Here is a 24,796-nt window from a genome sequence, read left to right as displayed (position 1 = left end):
TTATATGGCTAACACATGTATTACTATTAGTAGGGCGATTGTTTATTATATATGTATATGTTTCTTCCAAACTCAAGGAATTTTTGAAATTTTCTCTTTCGTCTTGTCCGAATACTAAAATCCGGGCGCGCATATGCTAATCAATTAATTATATTACGAAATGCGGATTTACTATCCAGAGCGTTGCGATTATAGCAAAATCAATTTTTTTATTCAATTTTTTTATTCAATAACTAGTAACTAACCCGTGCGTGTGCACGGATTCTGGTATGTGACGCGCATTTGTTTCAGATATACTTTTTTTAATAGAAAAATGTCTGATACCCGTTAAAAAATAATAATTGAATGTATAGAAATATGTCTGGTACCCGTGAAAAAAATAATAATGGAATGTATAGAAAAGTGTCTGGTACCCGTGAAAAAATAATAATTAAATGTACAGAAAAATGTCTGGTACCCGTGAACAAATAATAATTGAATGTATAAAAAAATGTCTAGTATCCGTGAAAAAATAATAATTAAATGTATAAAAAAATATCTGGTACCCGTAAAAAAAATAATAATTGAATGCATAGAAAAATATCTGATACCTTAAAAAATAATAATTAAATGTATAAAAAAATGTCTAGTACCCGTAAAAACATTTAGATCAAGATATTTTCTCTTTTCATATAATGTCCTGCCTTAGAATTTATAAACTAAAATCAAGATATTTTCTATTTATTATCAAAATGGTTTTATATGAATAATATATAGTTCAACATGAATAAGATATGAATGTTCTCCTGTTAAAATCATTTATTTTATTTTTTAATACATTAAAAATTTTTTTTTAGATTTTTTTAGTATTAGTGATATAAAAAATAACTAAAAAAAGAAATCATAAATACTGAGATTCACTATTAATAAAATCATAAATTTTAATTAAACATTATATTTTTGTTCCTATCATGACTTTTATATTTTCAAATACTTTTAAAAATGGTCAATAAATTTCAAATTTTTTGCATAGAGGAATATTTCCATCCAAATCTGGAATATTGTGAAATGGTGTCTATAGCTCAATTGTGCACCAAAATTCAAAGAAACTAAAAATTCATGAGATCTGCTATGTATCCATCTCAGTATCAGGCTGGACCGGGTTTATCAGATACATATAATCTTAAATAAAAAAATTGTTTTTATATGAAATTGAAATATAAAAATTATATTGTTTAAATAAAAATATTAAATTGATAAAAAAAGTTCAAAAGTAGTATTTATTTATAGAAAATGGTTTATTTATAGATCAAAAGTTATATTGTTCACACAGATTTTTATCTGGTTACCCGTACGTTCATACGGTACTAGTGTGTTACCTGTGAGTTCACACAGATTTTGACCTGATTACCCGTGCGTTTATACGGTATGATGTGTGACTCGTGTGTTCGCGACCCACGGGTACTGGTGTGGACCGGAGATACGTCACCAGTTTGTCATGAAAATTCAAACAAATTAAAAAAAATCAAAATACTATTGAAAAAAAAGAAAAAATGAGACAAATAAATATTCAAATAAATATGTGCATTCACACGGTACTGGTGTGTTACATGTGCATTCACACAGACTTTGACCTAGTTATCTGTGCGCCTACATGATAATGGTGTGTTACCCGTGCGTTCGCACGGGTACTGGTGTGTTACGCGCATTTATCTTCAAAAATATAATAAAAATAAAATGAAAAGAAGAAAGACAAAATTATATAAGCAAAATAGTTTATTATTATCAAAAAAGATAATAAATGAGTACTTATAAAAAAAATTTAAGTTGTGATACGATGGAAATTTGTTTTTTATTATTGATCAACATCAAAATTATTAATAAATATAAAAATTTAAAATTGACAAAAAAACATTAAATCATTAAAATATTTAAATTACCAATACTTTATTTTTTGGTATATAAATAACATACATAATTAAACCCACATTTCTAAAAGTCACCGAAAATTATACCAAAAATACTGCTATAGTTATTCTTCTATAGTGAAAAGGATTTATGTTTATTTCAAATAAGTTTAACTGATACATATACCCTTCTGCGTTAGATCATGGATGCTATCGGTGCATAAGTAAGTTTAATAACTTAAGTGAAACTGATAAATATACCCTTCTGCGTTATATATATTAGTTTGACTATTTGCAACATAAAGTATTCAAGTGTTTAACTACCTAAATTTTATTGAATGAAACTATTAAAATACAATCTCAAGCTGAAAAAATATTTAATGGCCATAGGAGAGACTGTGCCGCCATAGAGTGTAAAATCTTAGTATATCAGGGAGGTGATTATAAGCGTCTTGCTATGTAAATCTCAACGATGCTTTTGTGCTAACTACCACCCAACCTATTAATGATTTATTTGGGAGAGAAGAGCAGGGAAGCTTATGCTAAGTATTTTCCATGTTAGTAATATTTAAAGTGGGATTTAATAATGTTAAAGATAATATAAACCTTCGTAAATTAATTTTTTAGCGTATAGATGCAATGCACACACGTCTAGAACATGAGATTCTTAGACATAACACATGCACATATGCAAAAGTATACCCATCCGAGTGAAGTGCATGAGGAGAATATTGCACATCTAAAACAATGCTCAAGCAGTAACGAAATTATAAATCTACTTTTATAGAGAAATGCATAAAATATTAGTAAACTACAATCCATTCTCTCAATACATAAGACATCATTCATCAACATGAAGTGGTAAGCAAAAACTAAAACGAATGATTGATTTCTCTTTGAAAAGTAAAGCATACTAAAGTAAAACATGTAAGAATACCCTCCAATCCAGCTATTCCATTTCCAAGCACAGAGTTTTCCTTCACAGATGAGTGGTATACCTAGGCCACCATTTCATCAATATTGTGCTGCTTTTCCGGCCAATTTCCATTTCATCAATATAGTCTGTGGCGAAACATATCTCTTTGGTTGGATCTAGATAACATATATGCTGCTGATTGTTGCTCTCAATTGCTGTCGAATGTGAACTTGCTGTCGGCCAGACTTCCAACTAAAACGGCGTCGGCAATTTGGTTGACTATTTGGTGGTGTATTTGGAAGTCGAGGAACGACATGATTTTCAATAATGCGGTATTTGACGGTGACGAAGTTTTCTACTCGATTCTTTGGTATACGTGGTGGTGGCTTGCAATTGTAGCAAAGGATAGAATTAATTGTAATTTCTATGAGTGGTTTAAAAACCCTCTTTTATGTAGATGATTTTCTGTTATTGCAGTTCAGGTTTTACCTGTTTCTCTTGTAAGGGATGAGTACCCCTAGTACTCTCTTTTAATCCAAGAGTTATTTATGAAGAAAAAAAAACTCTTCCTACTGTTCTAGTACCTGATTCTCAACCTTCCAGTGTTACTCCTGTGGGTCCTGTTGGTATTTCTACATTTTCTGCGTCCAGTAATCAGGTGAGGTGAGGAAGTTGAGAACAACACAACAACTTTTTTTGCCAACACCACCTTAACAGCAAGGGAATATATAAATACAACAGTCAGAGAAGCGGGAAAAAACTCTTAAATCACTATGCCTATTATCTGATATATAAATATAGTGCAAGTAAAAACAAAAACCCGATTGGCCTGCAGCATCCGCTTAACACATTCACTATTAACATAACAATCAGCAAGATCCATACGTCTTGCTCCATATGCAAATCCAGCAGCGACATTCAAATCACCAACATGCTTCAATATCCAAATCTGTTATACAAAAACAATCAGAATTCTTTTAGTTTTGTAATTAAATGTGAACAAAAGCACCAGTAATCCCAATCTAAACTTCTATTCATTTTATCCATCTGTACACTCTTTCATGCATAACCCGCAAGAGACTTAATCATATAATTTGTTTTGAATTTTAATAATAATGTGTTCACACTCAAGCATAGAAAAAGGTTAGTTGAGATTGAAGTGCTTTCTTATGTCAAATCAAGCTTTACTGAGCACAAATATCTTATTTTTTTTCTTTTAACACAGAAATGATAAATTATATGGCATTTAAGCATTTTGAATTGAATAAAGCAGTATGATAGTCAGTTCAATTGTCATGAAGCAATCTCTTGCATCAAGCAAACCTTATGCTCCAAGGTAAAAGACTTTGGATTCAAACTTGCAGCAAACTGACAATTAGCCATTTAATAGTCAGTTCAATAAGTCATAAATGTGTATAATTGTAATGATATAAAAAACTCACAGTGACCTCCTGATTCACATACTCCATATCTCTTTTGAAATATTTGTCGAAGGTCGCGTAACTCTGGTAGATTAGAAAATCTAGCAGCAGCAACAATCAGAGACGCTATAGCTTCCCTGCATTCCTCGGGGCATCCACTGTAAAAAGAATTGAAACAGTTTAAGCACATCAATTAAGGAATATTTAGACACTGCATGTGTCCAAAATTTCACATCAGCATACAAAAACAGGCTCAACAACAACATTTTACAGGAAATATTTGATAACGACACGCCTTTTCCGCTGTTGCTTTTTTAAATCATAATCTCTCAAAAGCAAGTTAACCTGTGGCTTCTTCCCTGTTGAGCTTTTGCTGAGTGTAAAGTGTAACACCCCGAATTTAATTAAATTGGTTAATTAAATTATTGAAGGATTTAAATATTTGATTTAGTCGAAATTGGATTGTCGGTGTTATTTAAGGGCGTATTTGGAATTATATAAATCGAAGTCGGATAGTCAGAAAATAATATTAAGAATAATATTATTTATAAGTCGGAATTATTATATTGAAGGAATTATTATTATAAGTGATATAATTGATTATTTGAGTTATATTTCTTATTGGGCCTAAATTGATTTTTGGAGGATATTAAATAAAGAGAGGATTTAAACACTAAGCCCAATTGATTTTATATTAGGGTTTTAGAGATTTTGGAAAGGGGGAGTTGTCATAATGAAGAAACAAGAATAGAGGAGAAAGAGGCAAGACTATGGAGAAGAAGAAGCTTGAAGATTTTCATCCATGGTGCCAAATTGAAGATGCAAATAGAGACCCATTGAGTTGCTTCCATTGATAAGGTAAGGGTGGGATTCTCTTCCTATAATGGGGCTCATGAAACCTTGTATGTGGGGAGTTGGGTATGTAGATTTATTGCATTATCTTGTGTTGAATTGTTGTTGGAAAAAGATAAATAGAATTTGTTCAAGACAATCTAAGAATTGAATGGTTATTTTTGTTAACTATGTTTATTATTAATGAGTCTGGAACTGAGATAACCTTGTCCATGGTGCCGATGTTGTGCGAAAGGTGGAGTTTGCTATAAATGCCCTTTTCGGCATAGCCTGTGACGGCGCAAGAATGCCCATTAACTGGCAGCATAGCCTACGTTGAAGTGTGTAGTTACTTAATGTTATTTTTATGCATATTTCACATTATTTGAATTTTTTTCCTTTGTGAGTGGCCTGTATGTACGTTTCGTGTTTGACAGAACATTGTTTTGTCTCTGTATGTGGCTCTGTTCCCATATAAAAATAATGGTATCATACCATAGTGATGAGAACATCGTCATGACATTTTTATATAGTTAGAAATGTATAAAAATATTAGAAATGTAGGATAAGAATGTATAACAATATAGATATGAAACTAATAAAATATTAAATAGTCCCGTTTGATTGAAATAGCCGAATTAAGCGGTATAATTAGTTGTCCGGAATTTGATGAAAATTTACGTGGTAGCTAAGTTTAATTAGTAGATTAACGTGGTGGTGTTCTTTTATTGAAATTGTGATATTTTACGAATCGATCGAAATTGTGTTTGATTTAAATATTCTTTATAAATAAATTATAATAATTTAATAGAATTGTCAATAGAGTTGTTAGAGTTGACAATAAGAGTTGTCAATAGAGTTGTTAGAGTTGACAATAAGTTGCCAGAGTTGTTTTGGGTTATTAAGAGTCATACTTTTGTTTGTTTTGAGTAATTTTGACATGTTTAGAGTTGTCAGTGTATAGTGTCGGTGTTTTCTTTTTCATTGGAACTTTAACAATTCATATCTTTTGAACCGTAACTCCGTTTGAGTCTCCGTTCGAGGCGTTAGAAAGCTAACGCGATATTATTTTTAATAAAAATGGTCTTGAGCAATAGAATGCTAAAAAATTGGAAATGGAGTAGAAATAGAAGTGAATTAAATTAATATAGTGTGATTATTAATTGGTTGATTAAATTAATAGTTGAATTAATTTCAATGTGTTTAATTGATTAGAATATAAATTGGAATTAAATTAACTATTTGGTTTGTCGGTAAATTACGATATTTTGAGAATTTATCCGTAATTGTGTTTTGATTGAATATGTATGTTGAGAAATATATATTATTATGTCAATGATGTTGTTTGATATTGATTCTCTGTGGGTAGTTGGATAGCATTAATTTTAATGATTAATTGCTTGATTTTAAATGTGTATGTTCATATATAATTGGCAAAATGAGAATTAACATGAGATAGTATGGTTACTAGTGTTAATTGGATTTTGTAAATCGTAATTGATTAATTGACCTTTTATATGTGAATGATATGTATGTGTTGTGAATGTTGTGTACAATTGGTGGATAATTCATCGAGTTGAATTATTGTGATATGCTAAATATTAAGATGGTAGAGATGATCTTAATTGCATATGTTTGATTAACATTGTACATACATTCATATCATGGATGCCTTGAAACAAAGGTGGTTTGCTTTGAAACATAAGCGAGGCTTAGATTCTAAAGTGAATCGGAAGCGGTAAACTATATGTTTACATTTGGTGGCTTTGATCTTGTCCGGATCTGAAGCGTGGCTAGATTCTATATGAATCGGAAGCGGTGGAACTTTGGGTCCACATTGGGTACCACATGCATAGAGTCACATGTCTTGCATTGAGTCACATTGAGGTTAAGTGATGTTTGAATATATGCATTTATGTGATTGTCATGTATACAAGAGATGTGATAATTGAAATTGGTGATGTTTTGATATATAATTGGTTAAACGTGTGAATATGTGATAATGATGGATTGTGTATATATTTGGGATAATAGTATTGAATCTTTTGAGTATTATACTATTGAATTTTGTGCTTACTTGAATATGTGAAATTTATTAGATGATACTATTTACATAATCATGACTTGTTGTATGATGAAAAGTATGTGAGATTAATGAACTGTAGAAGTATGATGTGTATAGTAGCTATTGATACTTGTGATGTGATGATTTTATATGTCTGAATCCTAGCATGCAATTTATCATATGCCCACTTATATGATTTGATATCTCACCCTTTTCTCTTGTTTCGCCGTTGCCTTTATATTGGTAACGTGCAGGTATTCAAGTATGAAGATTTAATTGTCGTTACTCGAATCGGTTGTCGCTCTGATACGTAGCACTCTGGGGGGAACGATTTATGTCATTTATGATGTTGTTGTTTAATTGTGTTATCTTGGTTGAACAAAATGATAAGTTAACTGAGGATATTTTATTGAATACATTCTTAAGCGATTCCGCTGTGTTTTAATAAAATAAGTTATTCTGTTTCAAAGGTGCTATGTATCCGCTTTATGCGACGAGTTGATTTGTTTTGTTTTTATTATGTGACGCCTCATTTGTTTATTGAGAAATTTTTGAAAACTCTGATTTATATATATTTGTCGGGTAGAAATGGGGTGTTACAATAGTGGTATCAGAGCAGGTCGGTCCGTCCGGCCAAGTTGTCGAGTCAGTTGAGTTGTGTGACAGTTGAATGATGTCAGTGTTTTATTCCTTAGTACGCGACATGTGTGTGAAACACTGTCAGTACTTGTTTGCTTTGTTGTAGGGATTGGTTTGATTACAAGTGGGGGAGAAGTTTTACTTCTTGAAGATGTTTCTGTTGTAAGGGATGGTCAAGTATGTTGAGTGGCGATGTTCAACAAGGTTGAGGACTGAGAACTTGTCGGTGTGTTTAACCTTTGCGTCTGATGTCGGTGTTTGACAAGTGTTAAAGTGATAAAGTTGCGGTAGACTTTATGTTAGACTCGCATAAGTGATTAATGGACGTAGTCGATGTGTGAAGTGTTGTGAATCGCAAATCCGAGTTGGAACTCGAGAATGCGCGTAGCTTGAGTTTCGGATATCTGATTTGAACTCCGTTTGAAGCATCAGAAAGATAACGAGATGAAGTGTATTATAAGAATGATTTCCGCAACCGTAATAGAGTTGATTTTGACGTGATGATGTTGGGATGGGGTGTAGTTTGTCGTCGAAGTTATTTGAGGAGTTTGGGAGATAACATAAAAATTGTCGATGCTTGACGTTGATGTTTACAACTCGAATAACGTTAGAGATTTGTATCTTGGGTTTCGAGTATCAGTTGGACGTACCGTTTGAGCCTACGAAGAGGTGAAGTTGTATTCTACCTTATGGAAATGTGTAATCCTGTTGAATAAGAATGGTTATAACCGCAAATGTCTGAAGCGAAGTTAAGCAGAACTTGTTGTTGATGATTAAGATGAGAGAACGAGATGTTCGGTATTACAGATGATTTGAGTGCTGATGACTTTTAAGGAAGAGTGAAGTAGTAGTGAAGAAAAATTCAGACTTAGGGATGATAGAAGTCGTATTTGGGATGCCAAAAATGGCGGTGTGTATAAAAGGACTGTATGGAATTTCTATCGCCAGTTTATCGTGAGGATGACTTCGGTTAAAAAAAAAATTGTGTGATGCTAAGTGATTGTGAATTAGACTTTTTTATTATGTTTGGACGTCGGTGTCTCATTGACAAGATCGATTGATAAGGTAAGATGTTGTAGGAATTGTAAAAACATAAAGTGAATCATTGGATTACGTCGTGTTAATGGATTTAAGTGGAAATTCGGAAAGGACGTTATTTTGATGTAACAACGATTTATACTCCACTAAGGTTGTCGGATACTAATTGGCAAATTGGGGAACTGATCACCCTCAATCTATTGTTAATGGTAGACGAAACTCGTGTTGGACGTTATAGATTTGTCTTGTTGTCTTAATAGTGTAGAAAGAATATCTATATTTTATCGTGAAGATAGTCGCCCATTAGCTTGTGTAGCTTGGTAAGAGGGATGGTTGAGTTAGAATTAGATGAGATTAACAATCGGTGTAGTACGTTTTATGCAAGCGAGTGTCACAAAGTGAAAGATTGGAATTATCAAGTAAACAACGATGTAAGGATGAGTATTGAAGAAAGTTTGTATTGGATCGAGAATTTGTGAACCATATAAGTGGACGAAATTTTATCGAGATTGGTGACTTAAAAGAGAATTATCAGAGTTGATCAGCGGAAGCCTTAGGTGACACTGTTGTTGTAAGGCTTGAGGGAGTAAGAAACTATATGCCAGAAGTCGGTAAAGATGAGTTATCTGGATATTTGGATTGATGGACTGTTGGAATAAGTGTGATGCGCCAAAATACTGCATTGAGTCGTTGATTATTGCAAAACTGGTAAGAACTGTAATGTGTTTATGTTCATGAGAATCATTGTTGTGACGGAGAGGTAGTGATCGAAGTGTTACCAAGCGCGATTTGGAGATTGATATTTGGATACGAGGTTTGTGTTTGGATGGTGTTGAGCCAATTTTCGAGGACGAAAATATTCTAAGTGGGGGAGAGTTGTAACACCCCGAATTTAATTAAATTGGTTAATTAAATTATTGAAGGATTTAAATATTTGATTTAGTCGAAATTGGATTGTCGGTGTTATTTAAGGGCGTATTTGGAATTATATAAATCGAAGTCGGATAGTCAGAAAATAATATTAAGAATAATATTATTTATAAGTCGGAATTATTATATTGAAGGAATTATTATTATAAGTGATATAATTGATTATTTGAGTTATATCTCTTATTGGGCCTAAATTGATTTTTGGAGGATATTAAATAAAGAGAGGATTTAAACACTAAGCCCAATTGATTTTATATTAGGGTTTTAGAGATTTTGGAAAGGGGGAGTTGTCATAATGAAGAAACAAGAATAGAGGAGAAAGAGGCAAGACTATGGAGAAGAAGAAGAAGCTTGAAGATTTTCATCCATGGTGCCAAATTGAAGATGCAAATAGAGACCCATTGAGTTGCTTCCATTGATAAGGTAAGGGTGGGATTCTCTTCCTATAATGGGGCTCATGAAACCTTGTATGTGGGGAGTTGGGTATGTAGATTTATTGCATTATCTTGTGTTGAATTGTTGTTGGAAAAAGATAAATAGAATTTGTTCAAGACAATCTAAGAATTGAATGGTTATTTTTGTTAACTATGTTTATTATTAATGAGTCTGGAACTGAGATAACCTTGTCCATGGTGCCGATGTTGTGCGAAAGGTGGAGTTTGCTATAAATGCCCTTTTCGGCATAGCCTGTGACGGCGCAAGAATGCCCATTAACTGGCAGCATAGCCTACGTTGAAGTGTGTAGTTACTTAATGTTATTTTTATGCATATTTCACATTATTTGAATTTTTTTCCTTTGTGAGTGGCCTGTATGTACGTTTCGTGTTTGACAGAACATTGTTTTGTCTCTGTATGTGGCTCTGTTCCCATATAAAAATAATGGTATCATACCATAGTGATGAGAACATCGTCATGACATTTTTATATAGTTAGAAATGTATAAAAATATTAGAAATGTAGGATAAGAATGTATAACAATATAGATATGAAACTAATAAAATATTAAATAGTCCCGTTTGATTGAAATAGCCGAATTAAGCGGTATAATTAGTTGTCCGGAATTTGATGAAAATTTACGTGGTAGCTAAGTTTAATTAGTAGATTAACGTGGTGGTGTTCTTTTATTGAAATTGTGATATTTTACGAATCGATCGAAATTGTGTTTGATTTAAATATTCTTTATAAATAAATTATAATAATTTAATAGAATTGTCAATAGAGTTGTTAGAGTTGACAATAAGAGTTGTCAATAGAGTTGTTAGAGTTGACAATAAGTTGCCAGAGTTGTTTTGGGTTATTAAGAGTCATACTTTTGTTTGTTTTGAGTAATTTTGACATGTTTAGAGTTGTCAGTGTATAGTGTCGGTGTTTTCTTTTTCATTGGAACTTTAACAATTCATATCTTTTGAACCGTAACTCCGTTTGAGTCTCCGTTCGAGGCGTTAGAAAGCTAACGCGATATTATTTTTAATAAAAATGGTCTTGAGCAATAGAATGCTAAAAAATTGGAAATGGAGTAGAAATAGAAGTGAATTAAATTAATATAGTGTGATTATTAATTGGTTGATTAAATTAATAGTTGAATTAATTTCAATGTGTTTAATTGATTAGAATATAAATTGGAATTAAATTAACTATTTGGTTTGTCGGTAAATTACGATATTTTGAGAATTTATCCGTAATTGTGTTTTGATTGAATATGTATGTTGAGAAATATATATTATTATGTCAATGATGTTGTTTGATATTGATTCTCTGTGGGTAGTTGGATAGCATTAATTTTAATGATTAATTGCTTGATTTTAAATGTGTATGTTCATATATAATTGGCAAAATGAGAATTAACATGAGATAGTATGGTTACTAGTGTTAATTGGATTTTGTAAATCGTAATTGATTAATTGACCTTTTATATGTGAATGATATGTATGTATTGTGAATGTTGTGTACAATTGGTGGATAATTCATCGAGTTGAATTATTGTGATATGCTAAATATTGAGATGGTAGAGATGATCTTAATTGCATATGTTTGATTAACATTGTACATACATTCATATCATGGATGCCTTGAAACAAAGGTGGTTTGCTTTGAAACATAAGCGAGGCTTAGATTCTAAAGTGAATCGGAAGCGGTAAACTATATGTTTACATTTGGTGGCTTTGATCTTGTCCGGATCTGAAGCGTGGCTAGATTCTATATGAATCGGAAGCGGTGGAACTTTGGGTCCACAGTGGGTACCACATGCATAGAGTCACATGTCTTGCATTGAGTCACATTGAGGTTAAGTGATGTTTGAATATATGCATTTATGTGATTGTCATGTATACATGAGATGTGATAATTGAAATTGGTGATGTTTTGATATATAATTGGTTAAACGTGTGAATATGTGATAATGATGGATTGTGTATATATTTGGGATAATAGTATTGAATCTTTTGAGTATTATACTATTGAATTTTGTGCTTACTTGAATATGTGAAATTTATTAGATGATACTATTTACATAATCATGACTTGTTGTGTGATGAAAAGTATGTGAGATTAATGAACTGTAGAAGTATGATGTGTATAGTAGCTATTGATACTTGTGATGTGATGATTTTATATGTCTGAATCCTAGCATGCAATTTATCATATGCCCACTTATATGATTTGATATCTCACCCTTTTCTCTTGTTTCGCCGTTGCCTTTATATTGGTAACGTGCAGGTATTCAAGTATGAAGATTTAATTGTCGTTACTCGAATCGGTTGTCGCTCTGATACGTAGCACTCTGGGGGGAACGATTTATGTCATTTATGATGTTGTTGTTTAATTGTGTTATCTTGGTTGAACAAAATGATAAGTTAACTGAGGATATTTTATTGAATACATTCTTAAGCGATTCCGCTGTGTTTTAATAAAATAAGTTATTCTGTTTCAAAGGTGCTATGTATCCGCTTTATGCGACGAGTTGATTTGTTTTGTTTTTATTATGTGACGCCTCATTTGTTTATTGAGAAATTTTTGAAAACTCTGATTTATATATATTTGTCGGGTAGAAATGGGGTGTTACATAAAGCACGGTGTCAACGATACCGATAACATCTATACAAAATAAAATGTGTTAGGGAAATACAAAGACATAAATTGTAGAATGCTTTCAACTTAGTTTGACATGACATAAAAGACAATACGATAAAGAATATTCCTTTTCGCTCTCAGTATCTCGGTAGACTTCCTCTAGAGTCCTCTCTTCATCTTTGCCTTATCCAATGCCATCATCGTTGCACTCATCTTTGCCACACAGCTAAAACTCACATCTTTAGTTCAATGTGTATAATACTAAGCAAACTATCATTATGGTACATAAGTGCAAGAGTGAATAGAACATTGTATAAAACAGTGAAACCAATAAAAGCTCATACACCTATCTAGTACCAGCCAAAGGTGATGCACCAGAGAAGAAAAGGGGAAACTCTGCCCTTTCAAATCTGAAACTCAAACACATGAATTTAGTAACTGAAGTGAAGCATATTAAACATTGGCATAAGCGCATGATTTTGTGTCCTAGATAGTAGCAATAACAATTAACAACAGCAATATGATGTATCTAAGAAACTTCATCCGAGAGGCTTGTTGTGCTGTATGTTTTCAACCATTCGTACATACATATCAACACACATAATGTACCCGACATACTTACCAGCTCCAAACTAACGGTGATAAGTTCACCATATCATGGACCATTCTCATGACGAAGTCTCTGCTCCGTACCCACCATAACTGCACCATAGGAAATCAAACCAGAAAATTAGAACAAACAACAATTCTAAACCAATAACCTGCAGCATAAACCGAAGCTCATATGTATAATGGAAGCGAGTCAAATATTGGAATAGCAAAGCCGTGTAACCTGTCAAAAGAATTATGAGTAACATGGAGAAGCAGAAGTTGAGTCAAGAAATGGAAGGAAATCCAACAGAAAAAAAGCTTGCACATATTCAATCTAATTGAATTACATTCCGAATTCCCAATGAGAAATCATATCAACCTTTCAAAAACATATTCAAATTAACTATAACAGTCTTTTTTCTAAACCAACACGGCAAATACCTAAACCCGTGTGTCCTCTGCTATCTACTTTGACTAATCCAAAGTCCGATGTGCGGCTAAAAATCGGACAAATGAATATGAAGTGTTTGAGTACTATGTATATCATTACAGAATGAAATCATTTCCGAATTTTGAATCAACAAAGAGAATGGTTTGTGTACTCACAGCTGGTGTTGCAACTCGTTTGCAGCCCTGCATAAAGCTCAACTGAAACGAATAACAAACTGGTTCCCGTAGAAATCGAGCCAGTTCAGACCTGCAAAAATGCCATGAAGGTTTATCATTGATATCAAATATGCAGAAAAGGAAGGACGGACGAATCATGCAGAATAAACCAATATGTTAATTAGAATTACATACACTGTTCAGACTCAGCTCCCTTTTACCTCCCTCTCCCTTTGTTTCCTTCAATTTCGAACACTCCGTTTTTCTTCAAATCATTAATCAAACCTGCATGAGTGAAACCAAATTGCCATCAACTTCCCACAAAATTCTGCTAACCAATCCGCATAACCACCACAAAAAATTCCTGCAAAAAACAAAACCAAACAGAAACCAAAAGCCGGTTCAGCCAAACTAAAGAGTCTTTGTACCAAGATTCATAATACAACAATCTAACAATGAATATTATAGAACAACAAAACATTGGTTGGAACTTGAAACATACCATATTGGAAAAGACCTTGCGACCGAGATCTCCTGAAACCTTAAACCCATGGAAGGGTCAGATCTGGAAAAAAAGCCAGCTTCCGTATCTCAGAGTCCTCTTCCAGATTCTATTGTTGCACAAAATATTTCAAAAAAATCAAATCCGGTTATTGTTGATAGCAAATCATCGCTTACAAATATCAAAATCTCCACCGAAAATGCGTTGCCGCCACGACAGATCTACCACCGCAAAACCGCACGTCGATGTAAAACCACTTTCATAAACAACAAAATTAATTTTTAACGAAAACTCTTCCAGATGCTTAACCGTCCTTGAGATAAAATCTCCAAACAGTTTAAAACAATTAGACCCAGATCTAAAATATAAAAAAGTGAAGCTTTTCTTACCAAACTGCTGCAAATCTCCCCCTTTTTTTGCTTGAGCCAACACCATTAAACCTGAAATAACAAAAAAAAAACTAAATCTAAATCTAAATCACCAAATCTAAGAAGAAGATCTGTTATGTAAAATCAAATATTTGTGAGTAATAACAAAGGTTGACGACGAAGAACAAATACCGTCGAAGTCCGCTTTGTCCGAAAGTAGAAACCATCACATCAAAATTGTCGAAAACAGTTTGAAGAAGAAGAAGCAGAACGATAGGATGGATGAGGAGAGAAAAATGAGGCAAATTTTGTGATTAAGGGAATTAGGGTTTGTTGTAGAAAGAGAGATGAAGAAAGAGAAGAGAGAGATAAGAAAGATGTAGAGAGAGATAGAAAAGAGAAATGAGATGGTGGAAGTCGTTTGCTGTAGCATAGAATAGAAAGAGTAGGTATTCAAAGAATTGCAAAGAACACATCCACGTGGCAAGCCATATAACCAAAGGGGCATTCTGGTCCTTTCCAGAACATCTAACTTTCTTATATTGTAGATTGTGTTTATTAACACAATTAAATTGTATTTCGATGTCATAATTGTCGTTAAATAAAGATAATGTTAACATGCTTAACACATTTTGTTCTGGATTGGGTCTCGAGTTAGCCTATCGTCGGGCAAGGACCAATCTACATCCGCGTTGAGGATGGTCCATAACACTAACCCAATCCGCTAGAGTCAGTAAAGTAAAGAGAACATTTCACATGTGTTTCTCTCCCGAAGACACGTTATCAACTGTCTCCCACGTCTTATGTAACACCCCGATAATTTAATACATCCGCGTTGAGGATGGTCCATAACACTAACCCATTCGAAGTAGAAAGCGAAAGTCGAATGTAAAGATTCCATACTTAGAAGATTTTCAGACCGAGCCTTCGATTGTAAAAGAGACGTCGAAACTGGAGACGGTTACCAGAAGTTGCTGAAGCGTGAGAATTCAAATTTCAAAGTTTGAAATGATTAAGGGATGGTTATCAGGCTAAGGTCGTGTGTCAAGAGCGCCAAACACAGAAAAAGGATCTTACGAAGCAGTTGGTGCCAACTCAAATCTTAGCCGTAGATTATGTTAGGTAGTTATTTCATGTAAATCCTATAAATAGATCAGAATAATGTAGAAAAAGTGTGTTCACTATTACAATCAAACTGCTTGCTTACACTCTGCCCAATTTCCGCCCTTAAGGAAAAAAGAGTTGCTGAAAGTCTTGATGTATGTGAGCCACCATCTTTATTTTCAATGCAAACCCTTTATGCTTTAATTGTATGTTTCGAAGCTTTTACTTATGTTGTGTTCTTTAACCAGCATTTGCTTTGTCTTCTTGTTTTTACTTTAACCAAATAGGCTGAGACCGATTGTTGCGATAAAAAACAACCTCTGAGCCGACGCTGTCTGGTGGTCACGAGTCACCTCAGAAGGTCAAGGCCAGAACGTTCATACTTTTACCAAAAAACCTTAGGTCTAGGTTCGTCCCGTTGGTCACGAGTCACCTGTCGGTCAGATCTAGCATTCTGTGTGGAAAAACATTGTGTTTGTTATCAGTCTTAGAAAACCATTTCTTAAGCAGACACTTCGACAAAACAGATACAATTCAAAACTTTAGCACGTGGTCTTAAGATCAACTGGTCGATCTTGCAAGTAACCCTTAGTTTAAGGCTTTGGAAGGACCAACGGTTGTTTACCAATTTCCACAGTAAACAAAATGGCACGCCCAGTGGGACCATCGTGCTAAATTTTTTCGATTTATATATGTATGAAACTTAGAAGTGGGAAATACACCAAACAATATCAAAACCCACCCAAAATGGTTAGGGCTAGGATGACAAACCCTCCTAACCCAAATAACGTAGATGAAGTACCCCCTCATTCTCTGGAGTCTTCAAATACGGTGATCAGCCCAGTTGAGCAAGTGACTGGTGCAGGGACGGAGGCACCGGTTACAAGAACAGGGAGGCACTAGAGCAAAGGGAACTGCTTTCTCACCATTTCGACCTAACTTGCCTCGTTTTGGGACAACTGACCCCTTGTATGGAATGCCGTATTCCTTAATGGTTGGAAGTCGGTCGACATCGAGTCCTGCGTTAGTATCGGACACACAAGGATCTACGCCAGGCACCCAGAACAGGGCAAACCAGAACAAAGCTGTGCCTTTGTCGAATACGTCCGTGGCTGTGCTTAGGCAATAGATGGATGATAGCAATCACGAGTTGGTGAACATGTTAACTAACCAAATGGGAACTGTTTTTAATCCTATAGTGCAGGAATCAGCGGAGTCGAACAGACAGGTAGTCGATCAACTCACTCGACTGTGCAACTTCCTAGGGGCACCTCAGACGCCTGGTCGACAACCCCCTCAAGCCCATAGGCAGGTTGTTGTGCATACACCTGCAGGAGAAGATCAAATAGATGATGAAATAGCACAACAAAATCAAATTCCCAGAATACGACCAAATCAAGGTGGGATACGAGGGAGACACCAGCAAGTCTTGATGGTGGGTCGACAACAAGACGCTGATCAGTTTGTCGAACAATATCAGCATGAAGAAGCGGCCATAGAAAATAATCTAACTACGATTATCGAAAGGATTATGGCCAGAAATGAACTGAATACCCCACTACAAAGGCCAACATACTATTCCCCGATGGCTGAATACATCGTGCAGACAGAAAACCCTAGAGGTTGCAAAATACCCAAGTATACCAAGTTCGGAGGAGAAACAAGAGAATTGACAGTCGAGCACATCGCCAGATATCTGACTGAATCAGGAGACATGGCGAACAACGAAAGTCTCAGAGTGAAACATTTTCCATCATCTCTCACTAAGGCGGCGTTTACATGGTTCACTACGTTACCTCCAATTTCTGTCGACTCATGGCCAAAATTAGAAAAACTCTTCCACGAGCAATTTTATAAGGGACATTCAAAAATTAGTCTGGTCGAATTTTCGAACATCAAAAGGAGGGTTGCCGAGACCATTGACGACTACCTAAATAGGTTTCATTCACTTAAGGCAAAATGTCTCACGCAGGTACTTGAACATGAACTGGTTCAGACGGCTGCATGAGGTTTAGACTATTCCATTAGGAAGAAAATAGACCCAACTTTTATCAAAAGTATGTCGCAGTTAGCTGATAGGGTTCGACACCTCGAACGCCGGCGATTAGAAAAAGTCAGACATACTAAGGCCAAGGCTAAGAAAGAGAAAGTAGCCTATGTCGATTACGATGACACAGACCCTATATATGAAGCTGATTACATCTCACCAACAGAGGCAGAGATTGATCTAGCCGAAATGAAACCAGGGCCAGCGTACGAATGTAAATCGCTGTTTCCGTCGAAAGGAAAGAATGTCTCTTTTGATAACAATTCAAAATTTCCTGCGAAAACATATACTTTTGATATTAGTAAATGCGAGGAAATTTTCGATGTCTTAGTTAAAGATGGTCAAATTTTAGTACCCCCAAATGCTAAATTTCCACCATTAAAACAACGACAAAAGAGAGGTTTTTGCAAGTATCACAATTATCTTGGGCATTCAACCTCTCAATGTTTTCTTTTCAGGGATCTGGTCCAGAAATCGCTGCGGGAAGGTCGACTGAAGTTTGCTGCCAGAAGGATGAAAATCGACACTGACCCACTCAATCAAGAGGACACTCTGTTTGCTGAACCTGTCGACATTAATATGGTGGAGCTGTCTGAACTACCTGATGATATGCTGGAAGAAAGCACTAGGGAAAGTCCCCAAGTTCGACTTGCTGATGTGTATCCTAGGATGGACGAAGATCTGTTAGAATTCTTGTTTCGATGAAAAAACAAAGATTCCCAAGTAGGATTATGTCCTAGGTGCAGTGCTTTAATTGACAGAATTGCTGTAGAAAATTTCCAAAAGCTACAACTGGAGCGAGGCAGAGCCCAATGGAATAGGAGAGACCCTAGGAAAACGTCTCAAGACAGGCCAAGGAGCTATGTGCCTTCAGCTGCTGCGCCAAAAGGCACCTGGATTAAGCCTCAGATGTCAACAGAGAGGCCTGAAGCTGTCGAAGCTGAAAAAGGGAAAAGCTCCAATGAACTACCACCTGGAAATCCGTTATGAGAGGAAAAGCCACATATTTGTGAATTACATGGGTAAAAATCCCATGAGTCGAACTCAACGGAGGCGTTTCCAAAGGCGAAAACAGGCTGAGAGGCAAGCTGCTGCTGCTGCTGCTGCCAGACAGGCTGCAAATGACCATATTTACAAAAGGAAGCAGTATAAGGTGAAGCTCGATTCAACTGTTAAGCAACAAATCAAGGAGTTTGTCGGTAAGCCTGTGGCCAAAGATCCAGAGGAAGCGACATATGACTTTGCTTCTGACTCAGGAGACAGTCTCGACATCTTGGTCAACGTAGTGTCAATTCTTCCTCAAGAATTCAACGTCCCGACTGAAGCTGAAGATGTTGATGAAACTACTGTTGCAGAAATGGCCTTACATAGGCCAACATGTTATTTTGTGTTGAACAATGGCTCCATAGAGAACCAAGATGCGTTTTTCGAGCGCCCGGACATGGCAATGAGAGGCCATTTGAAGCCCTTACTGATAAGAGCTAAAGTAGAGGAAGTGGCTGTGAACAGAGTGCTAGTCGATTGTGGTGCGACAATAAACATTATACCACATCATACTCTGAGGAAAATTGGGATGTTCGATATTGACATCAGATCCCATAACGTGGTCCTTTCGGACTATGAAGGAAACACCAAAAATACAATGGGTGTTATCTAACTGAACATCACTGTTGGTTCAGTAACTCGACCGACCATCTTCATGATCATCAAAGGAAAACCCAGTTATAACCTACTGGTTGGGAGAGAGTGGTTACACGGTGTAGGGGCTGTACCTTCCTCCATGCACCAACGGTTAATCATCTGGAGAGAAGATGGTATTGTCGAAAATATTGAGGCCGACCAGAGCTATTTCATGGCTAATGTTAACAATATTCGTCAAAAGCAATTCGACATGAAGCTGGCTAATATAGCCCCTTGTCAGCCAGCTAAGGATGTATATCCAAATCTGATTGAAGCATTTGTCTTCTTGAAGTTGCATGAGACCCATTGCTTTATTTGGGACGTGGAGCCTTTAGAGGATCCATATGTGTCAGACCTCGCGCCATCAGGTTAGGGTAACTCAGATAATGATGTCTGAGCTAGAAGCTCTAAAAAGGATTTCGGAATACATTGCTGAAAACAAAATCAATTCGGCTTTAGAAGCTGAAACCAACATGGCCGACGAAGCAAGTAAAATTCAAACCACAGAAGGTAGTTCAACCATAAAAGCGACAATGTCGAGAGGAGACACATTAGAAGACATCGATAATCAGCGTTTCGACTGCATATATGACGACGAACCTTTGGGGTTCGAAAAAGACCCTATGGTGTTAGAGAAAATTCAACCACAAGATCCTATAGAAGAAATCGATCTTGGCGAAGAGGGAGATAAATAACCCACATTCATCAGCGCTGTCGCACGCTCGCGAAAAATAACCAGAGTCGCCACTAACATATCTATCCTAAAAGGAAAGGAACGTTAGCAAACCTAATAAATAATAAGAACAAGGTCTTTCGACTAGAGATACGGGAGTCGGTTATGCAAGGGGAAGGTACTAGCACCCCTCACGTCCGTCGTACTCGATGGTATCCACCTATGTTTGTTTCTATCTACAGGGTGTTTCTAAAGTCTATGCCTACATGCGAATGAATGCAAAATAAATACGGGGAAAAGAAGGAATTATTTACAATTGTGCTCGCTTAGGCCCCACGACCCAATGCCTACGTATCCTTTTCAGGAATCAGAGTGTTGTAGTTCGGCTCAATAGTTTTTATTTGTTTTTGTGTTTTTTAGTTGGGCGGAGTTAACGTTTGCACTCTTGCATAAGGGGACAACCTACGATGCGTTCGAGCGGAAATAACATTGCCCTTAAGAAAGAGAGAAGAGAGAGAGTTTGAGTGTTTCGAGTGGGACCCTTAAGCAATGGAGACTCGAGTTACTCTTTGGTTGGTGTTTTTTAGAATTGGGAACTTCTGCTCAAGTGGGACCCTTAAGCAAGGGAGACTCGAACTTTCGTTTCCTATTTATTATTTTTATCCTTTATTAATGTTTTTAAGTGTTTTCTTGGTATCTTTTAAAAGGAATTAGTTTTGAGTATTCATTAGGTGTTTTAATGTTGAAAAAGAAAAAGAAAACGAAAAGGGGAACTAAATCTAATATCCTAATCTAAGTTGTGTAAGGGAAGTTCTAATCTAATAGGATCTATATACATTGCATAAATGCATCAAAATATTAAACAAAAAAAAAACTATACAATTCATCAAAGTAATATGTAAAACAAGTAAGAGAAATTCAATATAAGGCTATTCAAGGATTGAGAATTATAACAAATAAAATTGTATATACAAGCACACTTATACTAACTAAATCTATGTGAAAAAATGGGACCAAATTTGATTCCTATATCTATTAACAAAATTGTTTACAAAGAGGTATCAATACAAAGAAAATTCAAGTATATTATAAAAGAAACGATTTATTAAGAGTACCAAAACCATTAGAAAAATTAACAAAAATCATGGCAATTATTTACAATCCTATAATATCTAAAATATTTTTTTATACATTTTTTATTTGGAAGAAAAAGGAATTGTGAAGCAAAAATTAAAGGAAAAAAATTTGAATGAAAATAAAATCTAAACTACCAGGGGGTGTAACCGTATTTTTAAAATGAACTAAAACTACGCCATGAGGCAAACTGGGCTAGAAATAGGGGGTGGAAACAGCAAGGCGCTAGGCCCAGGTTCAATGAACTGTTGGTGTGTTAGTGAAACAGGGGTGTGATTTCAGAAAAGAGGGCAAGGCCCATGCGCGCGTGGCCCAGTTGCATTATCATCCAACTTCCATATTTTGTTCCATTTTATTTCAATGACTCAACATGTATTTATTTTATCCTATGGTTTTTATTTGATAAGAATATGTGACATAAGGATAACATGGTATCAATTGGTGCATGGAGAATTAAATCACTACGGGACAAAACAACTCCCAGCCAATCAGGGCCCATCTTCGTGCATACTAATCATGTGGATAAGACAAAAGGGCTCCAAGATAATAGAACATTAACAAACCATGAACTGCCACGTACGCAAACAGAAAGAGAATATGTAGACATGCAGACGCCAGAGACACCATCTCCGGTCGTCTTCCCCGATCACTCCCACGGTGGAGCTCCATCTACATTTCCAGAAATAAGAAAAGCCAACACTTTCTCGCTTGAAATTTCACCACGAATCCAAATCCAACCTCAGTTTCCATTGATTCTATCTCTATTCATCAAATCGAAAGATTTTGCAAAACCCTAACTGACAAAAACTCACCTAAGCTTACATTAAAGCACAACAAATCACTCCTCTGCATGCACAGGACTTAAACGTGACACCATAACGTAAAGAACTAGAGATTAAGGATCTTCATATAGCATAGTTCAAGAACTTGCGTAAAACCGAAGTGACGCAACAAACGCGATTGGCAACATCAACATGACCTATCATGCATTTCTACGAGGCTTAAGGAGATCAAAATTCGTACCTGAAATGGATCTTAATCTGAAATAGAAAGAAGACTCTACTGCTTCGCGTGAGGTTGAATGATGTGAACTCTGAGGAGATCTTCCTTTTCACTGAGAAATAAACTCAGGCTTCCAAATGAAAACTTCGATCCTGAGCCAAGGATGATGATGATGCTGTGAATCAAGAGTTGATAATGGAGAGCAAGGTTGGAGAAGATGATTATGGAGGAAGTTTAAATCCGTGGCTTGATGATGGAGGTTGATGAAGATGTAGTGATGGTGGTTGTAAGGTGGTGATGGAGATGAAGGTGAGAGGAGAATGGTTATGGTGATTGAAGGTGAAGGTTGGTTAGAGTTTGTTACACAATGTAACAAACTTTTTCATGGTGAGGGATAGTGAAGAGAGGTTTTGAAGAGAGAATGAAGAGGAAAGTGAAACGAGGAAAAACAAGAACCACTCTTCTGCTTCTTCGGCCAATGTGAACAGGAACATTCTCAGCTTCTTCGCCTCTTCTGTATGCCCTTCAATTTTTAGAGTCGTACTCATGGTCAGAAATCTCTGTAGGTGCTTGTTTGCATCTTCATTAACCTTTCCGTTGAAAGGTTTTCTTTTCAGTTGATTTATTGTGCTCAGATGCAATTGAAAATTTGCCGCATTTACCGGTTGGTTGACAATTGTTAGTCTACCACCCGGTGTGTTCGTTGCACCATAGTCTCTGAGAAGTCTCTCAGGTGGAGGTGGATTTTCGCCCATAACTTCTTCTTCACTTTCAGAACCTGAACCTGAATGAACTGTAACAATTTCTTCTTCAGATTCCAGCGTAGCCAACTGATCGGTAAAATAGCAAGTGTACTATTTTGCCTATGTAGTAATGGGAAATTCCCAAGTATCGAATCTCAAGACTGCTTGACGATACAAAGTTTTATCAGTATTTCAATTAAACAAAAAGTTCAAAAGGGGTTTTGGTTGGTTTTGCAAATAAAGTAAATATACAGAATAATAGAACGATGAACAGAGATGAGTAGATTGCTAGGGACGGTGAATGATTCTTCATGCAACGAATTTCCTATCTCAATGCAACAACATTCTTTTCATAGTTAATTACCGGTTCTTTAGAGTATCTAATCCTAAGGCCTTAGTGAAAAGATCTTTGACCTCACAACCTAATTACTATGTCCATAGATAATTACGGTTATGATCAAGCATTCCAATAACAAGAATTTCCAGTTACAATATGATATCCCTAGTCCTAGGTGATATAGATACTATATGTTCTTAATCATGTCCACAAATAATATGCCGTCCAGCTACACTATTCATTCATATTCAGAATCCGTTTTTCCGACGGATAAAGCATTATTAACGGATGAAGAACAAATTAACAATTATGAAAAGTAAAATAGTTATTGCATCAATTGAATAAATTCATCACAATCCAAATCAGGGTCACCCCCCTAGCAATGGGGGGTTTAGCTACTCATAAAAATAATAGAAAACATAGTTTTGATTGTAGACATTACAGATAAATGAAGGAATCAGATCTTCAATGGCTTAAGCTCATAGAATCCTTCACTCCTTGCCTCAATCTTGAATTCTCCAGCCTCTCTAATGTATTTTCGCACTCAAAACTGTCCAACCCTTGTCCAAACGCAATCTGGTTCTTTTATTACTGTCATTCTGGGCTTTTCAGCAAAACAGGCCCAAAAATCACGTGCACACGCGTGTGGGCACGCGTCTGGTGCTGTGACACGCGTCCTGGGACGCGTCCTGGCAGGGGGGAAGTTTTCTTTGCAATTCTGGCAGCTGGGACGCGTGTGGGCACGCGTCTGGTAGTCTGGGACGCGTCTGGGCACGCGTTTGGGGGTCTGGGACGCGTCTGGGAACGCGTTTGCTCAGCAGACCTCAAACTTTCACTTCCACACGCGTCTGGGGACGCGTTTGAGCAGCCAGATGTCCTTTTACAGGCTCCACACGCGTCTGGGGACGCGTTTGGCCAGACCATGTGCTTTTTCATCAGTTTCCTCACGTTTCACACTGATTTTCTCCACTTCATTCATCTGAGCCTGCAAACACTTAAACACACAACTAAAACGTAAAATGCGGAATAAAGAAATAAAACATAAAATAAAATACTTCAAAGACAACTAAAAATAACGGTAAAAACATGTGTAAAAACCACTGATCACCAACCGAGCTTGTCTACGCCTTGCGTGCAAGGTTCTTTCAATTTCTGCGTCAAAAAGAAATTCAGCTGAGGCCTTACCTCGCATACACAGATTAGACAAATATTAG

General features: G+C 35.8%; 1 protein-coding gene and 2 long non-coding RNA genes across 4 annotated transcripts; 1 reads left to right on the top strand and 2 right to left on the bottom strand.

Moving 5' to 3' along the window:
- Nucleotides 1–2,707: 2,707 nt before the first annotated feature.
- LOC131624896 (uncharacterized) lies at nt 2,708–4,602 on the bottom strand. The gene is made up of 3 exons (XR_009290679.1): nt 4,495–4,602; nt 4,245–4,381; nt 2,708–3,751 (listed from the first exon to the last, which is right to left on the bottom strand). It is a non-coding gene; the product is annotated as an uncharacterized LOC131624896 (long non-coding RNA).
- An 8,346-nt stretch (nt 4,603–12,948) lies between these two features.
- Nucleotides 12,949–14,831, bottom strand: LOC131624895 (uncharacterized). 2 transcript variants are annotated; one of them, XR_009290678.1, is made up of 7 exons: nt 14,671–14,831; nt 14,495–14,557; nt 14,188–14,356; nt 13,993–14,083; nt 13,418–13,497; nt 13,153–13,205; nt 12,949–13,021 (listed from the first exon to the last, which is right to left on the bottom strand). It is a non-coding gene; the product is annotated as an uncharacterized LOC131624895 (long non-coding RNA). The 2 variants fall into 2 exon arrangements; XR_009290677.1 differs by lacking the exon at nt 14,671–14,831 and having other exon boundaries at nt 14,495–14,661.
- A 2,264-nt stretch (nt 14,832–17,095) lies between these two features.
- Nucleotides 17,096–17,974, top strand: LOC131624884 (uncharacterized). The gene has a single exon (XM_058895805.1). It carries the CDS (start codon nt 17,096–17,098, stop codon nt 17,972–17,974), a length of 879 nt encoding a protein of 292 aa, XP_058751788.1.
- Nucleotides 17,975–24,796: the final 6,822 nt, after the last annotated feature.

This window comes from Vicia villosa, unplaced genomic scaffold (assembly GCF_029867415.1).
Source record: "Vicia villosa cultivar HV-30 ecotype Madison, WI unplaced genomic scaffold, Vvil1.0 ctg.000168F_1_1, whole genome shotgun sequence".
Taxonomy (NCBI): Eukaryota; Viridiplantae; Streptophyta; class Magnoliopsida; order Fabales; family Fabaceae; genus Vicia; species Vicia villosa.
Note: the sequence above shows the minus strand (reverse complement) of the source record. Positions and strands in the feature narration are given on the sequence as shown.